The 12,173-nt window shown below is 46.7% G+C and overlaps 1 protein-coding gene across 1 annotated transcript in view; it reads right to left on the bottom strand.

Moving 5' to 3' along the window:
- Positions 1-7,431, bottom strand: part of LOC128802383 (microtubule-associated protein 1B-like) — a 144,352-nt gene extending 136,921 nt beyond the window's left edge. The window contains exon 1 of the mRNA XM_053968702.1: positions 7,215-7,431. Coding sequence (XP_053824677.1) covers positions 7,215-7,395 — 181 coding nt within the window. The 5' untranslated portion in view covers positions 7,396-7,431. The remainder of the gene's footprint in view (positions 1-7,214) is intronic.
- Positions 7,432-12,173: the final 4,742 nt, after the last annotated feature.

Raw genomic sequence — 12,173 nt, forward strand, 5'->3', positions numbered from 1 at the left:
AAAAGCTGAATACTGCATTCAATTTGATTTCTCACCAGTTAAAGAAATAAACCTATATGAGCAGGTCAGACAATACAAGATAGAATTCAGAGCCGGCCAATGGTGCACAGTTGTTTCTAGTTTGAAGCTCCCTACCACCACAGATTTCTATCCCTGCAAGTTGGACAAGGGAATGTTTATCATCTGTGGGGATAGAGCATATCCAGGAATCCCTTCTCGTCTTATTGGAGGTCCATGCACTCTGGGGCGTCTTTCCCTTGCTTCCCCCAACATGACTCAAATTCCAATTGGGCAAGCAAAAAGTGAAACAAAAATTACTAAACAGAGTGCAAGTCAATTTGATGAACATTGTGATGCCGAAATTTACCATTGGGCAAAATCAAAAAGGGTTGCCGTCTCTGTGTTCCTACCATGGGTAGCGGCAGCCAAAGCATTGAGTGAATTAGGCAATCTAGAATGCTGGGTGACGAAGCAGGCAAATTTAACATCGGCAGCCTTAAGTGACCTCCTTGAAGACGAGGAAATAACCAGAAAGGCTACCCTGCAAAATCGGGCAGCTATCGATTTCCTGCTGCTGGCACATGGGCATGGATGCAAAGAATTTGAGGGATTGTGATGCTTTGATTTGTCATCAAAAGGCCAAAGTGTTCACTCATCCATCTGGGAAATGAGAAACCTCATTGGCAGCATGAAGCAGGAGAATGAGGACCAGTTTAAGGGCATGTTTAAAGACTGGAACCTTCCTGGGTGGGTAGTGTCCCGTCTAAAAGACATTTGTTATGTTACAGTTGCAATTTTTTTTAGTTTGCTATCATTTGGGATTCTTAAGCGAATCATTTCCAGCATTGTCACCTCCAAGTCTACAACCTCCGCCCCTGTCGTAGTGGCTGCTGCCACCACGGGAGAAGAATGGTGGGAAAATGACAAACAGGACAACACTGCAGTTTAATAGCCGCAGTTTCACCTTTCCCCAAAGCTCCATTCATTTTATTAAATAAAAGAGAGGGAGATGTGGTGGTGCGTAGCTACGCAAAAGGGCAAAAAGCTTTGTGAATCTAGAGTTTAGTTTCTGTATTTTTCTGTATATTCACCCCTCCCCCTGAAGCTATTCCCATTGGATTTGACCTGTAATGTATTCAGGCTGGACACTGTCTCTATTGGTTTTACCTTATCACCTATACTCCCTATAAAAGCTGTAACCAAACCCCCGCCCAGGGTCACTTGTCCCTGCGGCGTTCGAACAATACAACTTTCTTCGAACTGCACACAGGTGTCCTCTCTTGGTCTCTTTGTTTCGGTCCTAGTAGCGCTCTTAGAACAGTGCAGCCCGTATCGCAGCGAACCAACTGCTACCTAGATTCTCGTCAGAGACCCAGGAGCAGCAGCGTGTGTTGCCTAGCACCCACTCCCCCCACAACGAACCGCTGGCCAGAGCCAGGAAGGACGGAGACCGGGTGGGGACAAAAGGCGACAAAGCCAACAGCAGCTGGCTCCAAGATGAACCAAGTCTGAGCCAATGAGTGACAGTAATAACACCTCTGTGATAGCATATATAAGAAGGGTGTCATGGTTTGACACTGGCGCAATGCCAGCATCCTTATGAAAATGCACCTTCCTTAAATAAATGCTGTGAGATGTTATCCGGGACAGAGCAGAGCAGGCTCAAGCTTAATAACAAAGGAAAAAAACTTTATTAAACTACTACTAATACAGAAAACACATAAACTAAATCTAGGATGAAGACTTTTTAAAACTACTCTTCTTCTTCTCAATTCCAAAAACACCCAGCCATGAAACATTATCCGGGATTCTTGATTAAATTACTACTCTTCAGGTAATTTATGCTTAAACTATTAAGGGAGAGAGAAGTCTCTCTTGCACTACAGGCCCCCCAGGAAACACAGCTGCCTCCCTGTGTTTCCCTGTCACACATGGCAACCGCCCGGAAGAAAAATCTGCTAGTGTGACACTCTCCTTTTTATGTCACAGTGCTCTCACTACTGTGCATGGACAGACTGCTCGTAGGGCTCCTTTAAGGATGCTTTGCTACGGACTTAAAGATATAACAGTTTAGTTTCTCATCTTGGCACTACAGTCCCCCCCATTTTCCCCTGGGGCTGAGGGGTCTAAAAATAGGACTCATCTTCTTCCCAAAGACAGAGGGTATCACTATTCTCTCTTCAGCTCTCTTCGTTTCTCGCTATTTTTGTGCTGTTCGAAGCTGAAACAGGTCTCTCTGGGTCACCACCGCATCTTCCTAAAATGCAGTCTCTATTGCAGGAGATTTTGGTTCAGTCTATGGCTAACAAGAAGAGTCTAGTTAAAAGCTACTTCATCATCTCTTCTCACCTAAATATTTCTTCTTCTAACATTTCAGGTCCTGGACTATCTCTCTTCTACTACAAATCAAGGAGGAGTAATACTTTTAAAAAAGCCTTTATTTCCTGGAAAGGGTTAAAAGTTCAGACTCCCTGGACGGCCGATATCTCAGTCTGACATTCTGCTTCTCACGCTGGGCATTCCCCCCCTTCTCCTTCTCCTCTGCCGGCAGATTTCCAGGTGCCGCCAGGCTCTCTGTCTCTTTCCCTCTTGGGCGGGGGCAAAGGCATCTCCACTTCTCTCCACCCTTCTGTCTGCAGGAGCTGGTTGGGTTCCAGACCCTCAGCCCCCTCGGCCTACCTGGACAAGGCCGCGTGGCTTCCCTCCCCCACCCAGCCTAAGGCTGGGCAGGGGGGGAGTCTGCACTCTCTGACGACTGGAACCAAAAGAGAGAGTTCTCCTGGGAGTTCTTGCTTTTAACCCCCTGTGTTCTCAGAGGCGTGTCCATACTTTCAGTGGTCACTCCAGGTGCTAATATCTAAACCTGACCACTGATTGGTTTGACCCAACTTCCTGGAAAAAAAAAAATTCACTTCTATGTCAAACCACGACAAAGGGGAAAAAAAGTTATTGTGCAGAAGCAAATTGCAGCCGGAAAGGAGTGAAAATATGTGAGAGAAACAATTATGCAGGCACCAAGGTTAGTGAAGGAGGTGCTCTAGCCACCAGAGCAGAGGTTCCCCTGCAGCTTATTGTGTAGATCATGGTGAAGCAGCTGTCCCCCTGCAGCCCATGGAGACTGAGTGGAGCAGATATCCACATGCAGCCTTTGGAGAACTCCACACTGTTATGAACAGTTTCCAGGTGTTCCCCAGAGACGCGGGCAGGGCTTTCCTAGTTCCCATGGCAACACTAAAAGAAAACTACTAACTCTAGCCAAGTACCGATATTGAAATGCTAATTAGCTAATTGCTCTGTTTGTTTTCTCTAAACTACCAGGCCTCCCACCCCTCCACGCTGCCATTCTGGGACTAACATGCAAATAAAAACCCCTTAGGATCATGGGAGTATTTTTAGGAGATAAAAATGAATATAAATCAAAAACTGAACACAATAGAGGAGTCTAGACAAATGCCCTAGCTGAGGAAGAGGGAAACACATCCCCTGACTGGCTTTTAACTGTCGCCATCACCTAAGAAAGAACAGACTATATTAGGCTCTGAGAAGCCAGGAGATAGAGACAGAGAGCCCTGGTGCTGCCACCACGGAAGGAGCGGGGACAGCTGTTTTTCTGGACTTCAGCAACAGACTCTGCACGCCATACCTCCTCATCCTCGGGCCACCGGTGTGCCACGGAAGGAGAAAGGACAGCTGCTGCACGGGACTCCAGTGACCGACTCTGCACGCCGCCTTCCTTCCGGCTGCCTGGGAAAGCTACAACCGCGGGGGCGAGCTCTGCGTTGAGCCCCCTGCCCAGCTGATCTTTTTAATAAAGAGCTGAACATTAATAAAGGCATTAGCCCTCTTCATTTCACACACCAGAGCAGGTGGATGTGCCCTGAAGGAGTCTGTGACCCCATGGGAAGACAGTGCTGGAGCAGGCTCCTGGTAGAATCTGTGCACCCGTGGAGAGAGATGCCCACACTGGAGCAGGGGAAGGAGTCCTCCCCCTGAGGAGGGAATGGCAGAAACAATCATTCCCCATCCCCTTGTGCCACCGGTGAGAAGGAGGTAGAAAATCGGGCATAAAGTTAAAACCCAGGAAGAAGGGAGGAGTGGGGGGGAAGGTGTTTTTTTAAGAATTGGGTTTACTTCTCATTATTCTACTCTGATTTGATTTGTAATAAATTCAATTCATTTCCCCAAGTCAGGTCTGTTTTGCCTGTGACAGTAATTGGTGAGTGATCCCCCCCTGTCCTTATCTCAACCCACAAGCCTTTCATTATATTTTCACTTCCCTGACCTCTTGAGGAGAGGAGTGATAGAGTGGCTTAGATAGACACTTGGCGTCCAGATAAGGTCAAACCACTTCATGCTACTAATGATAAGATCTGTCTACCACCCATCCCTAGCTACTTTTGTCATTTATCCTAATTTGCAGTAGGGATAAGATTCTGATTAGACATAGACTGATGAGACAGGTGATTTCCAAAATGTCAAAAAAAAAAAAAAAAAAGCTTAGATATACCATGCACACAATAGTCCTAGAAGCTGAAGTTGGGATTTGAATAGAATATCCCAAATCTGCAGCTGTATGATTCCGCATTCTGGATGCAAAAAATCTGGACATACATTATAATGTAGTATAATGTATTATATACCAAATCAGGTTTGGGTAGAACAGAGGCAATTCTGGAACTAAAATCCAAGATCAAGCCAATGATGCATATCATTAAAAGCATGGAAGTAACTACTGGAAGTATGACTGAACTGGAGCTATTTCTGCAGGCTTAGGAGTGCAATGCCACTAGACACAGGACTTATCAGACAGCAGACAGGGCACACCCAGTGGCATCTGCCAAATGAGTGGAAAAATCTTGAAGTTTTGTCTTTGCTCCCTCCTTTTTTGGTGGACAATGGGTTGGAGGATTTCTCCCTTAGCAAAGTGACATCCTAAGTGTAATTACTGGAAATGCAGCTCACCATACCATTCCCTCTTTATGCTATGTTGAGAAATTACTCTGCATTCCACCAGGTTGCATGGTATCACACCACTGATGTGTTATCAGCAGATGTTTTCTTTGACATGTACTGCAGTTCAGTGCATGAATACACACTTTTCAGTGATGGTACTTAGGAGATGCACCAGAGAAGACAGTGAGGCAGAGTTATCAAGAACCCTAAGGCTATGTTGAGAATACAGGTTGAAAGAAGCCATTTTTTCCAGACTACAGCATATTTTTCCATAAGAAAGAGATTAGCCAAGATCATATTTGCCTCACATAGAGCTTCAGACTCCTAGTATACTCATCCAGAACAATGCACCTCAAAATTTGATCAAGGTTTTTTCCTGACAGGCAAAATTTCAATCAGATTGTCTGACACCAGGAACAGTGAGGTGACTTCTAACCCAAAATGATGACTAAAAAGGCAAAAGCATTCCCTCTGAAGATCTAAAACTACAGGTGGCAAGAGGTAGACAGAGGCAACAGAGACAAGAGGTAACAGAGTTATGTAGCAGCAACTGTACAATAGAAGAGACTAATAGAAAATTGTCATGAAGAAACTGAAGAGCATTTTTTCAGAGAAGGATGACATCGAATGTTTTGAGGGCATAAGTATTAAAATGTATAGAGCAAGTGGACAAAAATGTAAATAAATGCAGCCAATATACTTCTGGCACAACCAAAACTTAAGATAGCATTAGCCAAGTGCAGTGCTGAAGAAGCTCTGAATGACAAAGCATCTGACTCAGTAGTTGTCCCTAGAAGACAATGGTAGCAATAAAGATACACAGGTCACAGGGAAGCTGGTTAGCAGTGATGAGAGAGCCTTTTACCACAAACAGTTATGAAAAAAGAATCAAGGGAAATTGCCAACTAAAGCAACAATAATTGAGAAAACAATAGAGACAAATCAAGTCCTAGCTGGACTGCTGAACCACACCGATAAGACAATGCTGCTACCAAGTTCCCTTTCCAAGGTCCCTCTCTCCTAACAATGACAGGTTTCTGATATTTCTGTTTTCACCAGCCCAGAACAAAAATATATTACAAAATCATTTATCAATTGAATTTAACACAGAGTCCAGCAATAATTTTCTTTGTGCTTCATGCTACTATTATGGCAACAGGGCTTTGTTCCCCTGTCCATGTACACTGCAGTTTATTGTATCAGAAACCACATCGAGAAGTTATAATATTGTTCTTTCACTAGCGATACCTTCCTGTATTGCTGTCTTAAGGACAAATAAACAGTGAGTCATAGCATCCTGTAGCTGGACAATAATGAGGCTGATCACTCAGGTTTTAGCCTTATTACCCATATCTTTTTCGGTTTTGAATATGTACGTGCATATAGAGCCTAGGTCCTGAAAAATTCTCCAGCCAGGAGAAAAGTCTCGTAGCCGAAAGTTAGACACAATAGGCACAACCGCATTCCTGCTCAGGGATCTTTGCCACTGAGAAGGAAAACGCCCTGAATCCCGTTGATTTGGTTTCGCGGTGGGGAACAAGGGTTTGCTGAGGAACCGAGGGAAACACCAAACGGCCCCCCCCCCCCCGCAGCCCGACCGCCCCGGTTCCAGCCCCGGTTTTTTTTGGAGGCGCGGACGCCCTTTGTCAGCTCCGGGCTGCCATAGGGACCGCAGTGCGGACTGCGCCACGCCCACCCGCCACTGTCTCCGGGCAGGTCTTGGCGGCGCCAGGTCACTGCCGCAAGCCCCTCCACCCCAACAGTGGTGAGGAGGAGGCTTGCCGCCTTTGCCCGCTGCTCGCTAGACGCTCCTGGGAATGAACAGTGGGGCGCAGTACACGTCGAGCTGACGGTGGATCTTTGTGCGGGTGGCGGCAGGGAGCCGCCGCCGCCTCCAGACGCCGCGCGGGGACCGGCCCTCAGTCGCTGACCGCCGCGGGCGGCTTCCCGGCGCTCGCACCGAACGGAGGGGTTCCGAGTCCGGTAGGACGGGAGGGGTGTACGCGCAGATGGGATGAAGACCCCCTCGTGCAATAAAAAGAAGAAACCATAGACCTAGACTTCGCAGCTTATGTGTCTGTGCCCTGCGTGTGTCGCTCCGATCATAAGCAAGGATCGTCCAGACCCCCCCACCCCGCCGGCCGAACCCGGTCAGCGCCCCCGCTGGCCCCGCGCGGAAGGGGAAGAAAACGGGGAGCGGCTGCCTGCCCTCTGAGGGGAAGGCGTTTGCGGGGTGGGGGCCCCGCTCCCCGCCGTCTCACCTCGCTCGATGTTGGCGATAGCCCGCCGCAGATGCTCTTCGGTCACCAGCTCGCCAATAACCACCAGCAGGTAATATTTGCTGTCCAGGAAGCGGTGCGAAAGGCTGGGCGAGAGGAGGGTGGGGTTGGGGATGCTACAAGAGGCTTCTGAATCCATTTCCACCACCACAATGGTGGCCATCGCGGACGCCTCACTCCTCCGTCCCGCGGCTCCAGGGTGCTGGGGGGAGATAGGTCGCTCCGCAGCTGCTCCGCAAGAGGCAGGGAGTGAGGGTGGACGGCGAAGCGGTGGCGCTTTTATATGGAGACGGTGCAGGGCAGGGACCTGGCGAGGAGGAGGAGAAGGAGCAGGAAAAGGGGCGGGGGGGGGGGGAGGAAGAGGGAGCCGGCGCATCCTCGCACAGCCACTCACTTCTCCAGCATGCACAGCTGATGTCATCTGCAGCAAATGCTCCCCGCGGCGGTCCCCGGAAGCAGGAAGAACGCAGGGGGAAGAACAATTTCCCAAGGAGCCGCCGCAAGGGTGGCCTTGAGGTGCAGCCCGACCTTCCACGTGACCGCTCCGCCTGTGCTCCCCTGGCCGGCGCAGGTCCGTCGTCCCTCCCATATACAACCTTCTCCTTTGCCCTCCTGCTGTCTTACCCTGTCTTACCAGACCCTCACTGCTGTCTTGGCCATCTCCCACTTCCCGAGGCTTTCCCAGGATCTCAGCCTTGAAGCATCATGGCCTTGCCATGAGGCTCCAGCTGCAACCCTGATGCTGGATGAAAAAAGCAGCTCCACTGTGCAAGGCCAAGAGTCCAGTCTCCTGCATCTTTCTTGTGGCAGTGCAGCAAAATTTTAGCCATATTTCCCTCCCTCCCTACTGGCAATCTAAATATTCTTGTTACCTTTTTTGTTTTGTTATAAAGTAGTTCACTTAATAAGATACTAAAAACATAGGTTTTCTGCACATGCAGGTATAGATATATGTTATAAATTGAGGCGAATAATTTGTTCAGCCTTTCAAGAGTCAATCAGAAATTTATTGATTACAGCAAGCGATGGCAAGCAAACAGCGCTGGGTGCAGCCGGGGAGTCCCTGCTCCGCAAACGGCTCACACCGTTTCCCCCTTCCCACAGTCTTTTTATACTCCCTTTCTTCCGTGTCTGCTGTATCTCTGGGTGTACTCTGCGCTTGCGCCCTCTGTTGCTAGGGGGTCTTCTTCTACTCTCTGGTGGTCGTTTGAGGAAGGCTCCTCTCTTCTTCCTTGGTGAAAGTCCACGGCCCTGTAATGGTCTTTTCCATATAAGGTTATATGTTATATGCACCTAAGTTCTAATTACACAACCAGCTTAAGTAATCAACATACTAGCTAGTTTCTGTCTGGCAGTTTTCTGTTATCTACACAAGGCTTCTCCTTTGGTTTTCTGTTATCTACACAAGGCTTCTCCTTTCTGTCTTGATGAACAAAGAGTCTTTTCTAACTTATCACAATATAGATCTATGACTTATGCCAGAAAAGCACTGTTTCTGGACAAGATGCTTATACCCATACTCTGAAGGCTCCAGAAGTTCAAAGGGCTTTGTGTAACTGATTTTGACTGGGCTCAAGCAATTCCAGGGAGAACTGCTATCAGAAAACATCTACAATTACCAAAACAAAAGCTTGATTCCTTTTGATTACCATGTAAAAGTTAGACATCTGCTCCTCAATGCTCAGAAACCCACTGAAGAGAAATTCAATCACCTCCTAAAAGTTTATCCTCCTCTAAAATGGGATAGAGCAGTCTGAGATAAATCAGCCTTTCTAAGATGTTCCTCTCACTTTACTGACAGATGCCAGGCACTGGTTTACACTAAGCATCTTGTTTATATTGATGCCTAAAGAATTTTAGCTTTTTCATATATTTGTAGCTTTGTAGATTTTTAATATATAGCTATATAGTTTCTAGCACTTTCTTACACTTTGGAACAGTTGTTACCCTTTCTCACATGTCACACTTGAAATTCTATTTACTCTTATTTCCAAGAAAAGAATTTCCAACAAGGGCATCCTGTTTTGCATCAGCATTTGGGAGACATAACAAGATATAGGGCTAAGAACCCCTTGGAGGGACTCCAATGGGGCAGGGCCAAGGGTGGGTTACCAGGACAACTGGTCTCCTATTGGATATACTTGCTAGATATACTAATTGGTTAAAGTTATAAAAATTGTGAAAATCCGATGCTGCGGGTAAGCATAGCTATAATTTGTGCACCTGAAATCTTTCATTAAAGAACTGCTCTTTATGTTACCACTTTTAATATTTTTTGGAAAGTTTGTTTTCTGATTTGACTTCTCAGGAAGTATTTAAGAGGGTTGCTAGGGCATGTAGGAAAAAAATAGAGGCGCCAAAGCTCAGTTCGAACTTAATTTGGCAACTTTTGTAAAGGATAATAAAAAATGTTTTTGCAAATATATCAATGGTAAAAGTAAGGGTAAGACCAACCTTTGTTCTCTATTGGGTGCAGGAGGGAACTTAGTAACTGCAGATGAGAAGGCGGAAGTGCTTAATGCCTTCTTTGCCTCAGGCTTTAGGAAGAAGACGGGTTGTCCTCAGGACAACTGTCCTCCTGGGTTGGTAGATGGTGTGAGGGAGCAGAATGGTCCCCCTGTTATTCAGGAGGAGGCAGTCAGAGAACTGCTGAGCCGCTTGGATGTTTATAAATCTATGGGCCCAGATGGGATCCATCCCAGGGTGGTGAGGGAGCTGGCAGATGAGCTTGCCAAGCCAGTCTCCATCATTTACCAACAGTCCTGGCTCACTGGTGAGGTTCCAGATGACTGGAAGCCGGCCAGTGTGATGCCCATTCACAAAAAGTGTGGGAAGGGAGATTACAGGCCAGTTAGCCTGAGCTCAGTACCCAGTAATGGAACGGTTTATATTGAGTGTCACCATGCAGCACTTACAGGATGGTGAGGGTATCAGACCCAGCCAGCATGGGTTTGGGAGGGGTAGGTCATGTTTGACCAACCTGGTCTCCTTTTATGACCAGGTGTCCCACCTGGTGGATGCAGAAAAGGCTATGGATGTTGTCTATTTGGACTTCAGCAAGGCCTTTGACACTGTCTCCCACAACATACTCCTGGAAAAGCTGACAGCCCGTGGCTTGGACAGGAGCACTCTTTGCTGGGTTAGGAACTGTCTGGATGGCTGGGCCCAGAGAGTGGTGGTGAATGATGCTGCATCCAGCTGGCAGCCAGTCACCAGTGGTGTCCCTCAGGGGTCTGTGCTGGGGCCAGTTCTGTTCAATATTTTTATTGACAACATGGATGAGGGTATTGAGTCTACCATTAGTAAATTTGTGGATGACACTAAGCTAGGATTGTGTGTCGATCTGTTGGAAGGTAGGATGGCTCTGCAGAGAGACCTGGAACGGTTGGATAGATGGGCAGAGTCCAATAAGATGATGTTTAATAAGTCCAAGTGCCAAGTCCCTCATTTTGGCCACAATAACCCCCTGCAACGCTATAGGCTGGGGACAGTGTGGCTGGACAATGTCCAGGCAGAAAGGGACCTGGGGGTACTGGTCAACAACCAGCTGAACATGAGCCAGCAGTGTGCCCTGGTGGCCAAGAAGGCCAACGGCATCCTGGTCTGTATCAGGAATAGTGTGGCCAGCAGGAACAGGGAGGTCATTCTTCCCATTTACTTGGCACTGGTGAGGCCTCACCTCGAGTGCTGTGTCCAGTTCTGGGCCCCTCAGTTTAGGAAGGATGTTGAGATGCTTGAGCACGTCCAGAGGAGAGCAACTGTTGCCCTGATTTTTAAAAGTGTTAAGTTTTCTTTTATAGGTCTTTCGAAAGTTTTAAAGTTCTCATAAAGCTTCTTCAACCTTCTGATCTGTTTACATATTTCTACTGGAGTTCTCACACATTGTTCATGTAAATAATAATTGTTTTGCATTCTTCTTTGTGAGAAGAGAGAAATGATAGACTGTTAGTTTGACCAGTGTAGTTAGAAAAGTAGTAATTCCATCCTCCAATCCACAGTCACCTCTAGAATTCTATAAATACTAGATACACAAATAAAACTTTCTCTTTTTTCTCTTTTAAACTCACCAAGCTTCTGTGTCCTCACCTCGTGTCCAATAACAACAGGCAACAAGGCTGGTAAGGGGCTTGGAACATAAGCCCTATGAGGAATGACTGAGGGAGCTGGGATTGTTTAGCCTGGAGAAAAGGAGACTCAGAGGTGACCTTATCACTCTCTACAACTTCCTGAAAGGTGGTTGTAGTCAGGTGAGGGTTGATCTCTTTCTCCAGGCAGCAACTGACAGAATGAAAGGAAACAGTCTTAAGCTGTGCCAAGGGAAATATAGGTTGGATATTAGGAAAAAGTTTTTTACGGAAAAGGTCATAAAGTACTGGAATGGTCTGCCCGGGGAGGTGGTGGAGTCACCATCCCTGGATGTGTTTAAAAAAAGACTGAATGTGGCACTCAGTGCCATGGTCTAGTTGAGGTGTTAAGGGATGGGTTGGACTCGATGATCTTCAAGGTTTCTTCCAACCTAGTGATTCTGTGTGATTCTAGGCAACAGTATGGCTAAAGTGATGTGGGAGAAATCTCACTGCGACCTGTGAAAGGATATAAATTTTTATAGCCTGTTTTTTTTAAGATAACCTCTGGTCCCTGACTGAGAAGACACTTCCTCTGTGTACAGCTCCTACAGTACTGACTGCTCAAATTCTCTGCCTGCTCCTCAGAAACAGAGTACTTGCCTGGATGAACCAATTCATCAGTCCTGTTTTTTAGAATATATACTCTGTTTCAGGGCACACTGGACTCATTTGAAATAGCATGTCTTATTTGCCTAGAGGAATTCGCAAAGACTGAAACGTTGTTGTAGGTTCTGGTTAATATTAATGTTATATCTGCCTATAGCACCTAGTACTTTTAATATGAATAGTTCCTCTGCATAAATATAGCATTGAG

The sequence above is a fragment of the Vidua chalybeata genome, chromosome W (genome assembly GCF_026979565.1).
Source record: "Vidua chalybeata isolate OUT-0048 chromosome W, bVidCha1 merged haplotype, whole genome shotgun sequence".
Taxonomy (NCBI): domain Eukaryota; kingdom Metazoa; phylum Chordata; class Aves; order Passeriformes; family Viduidae; genus Vidua; species Vidua chalybeata.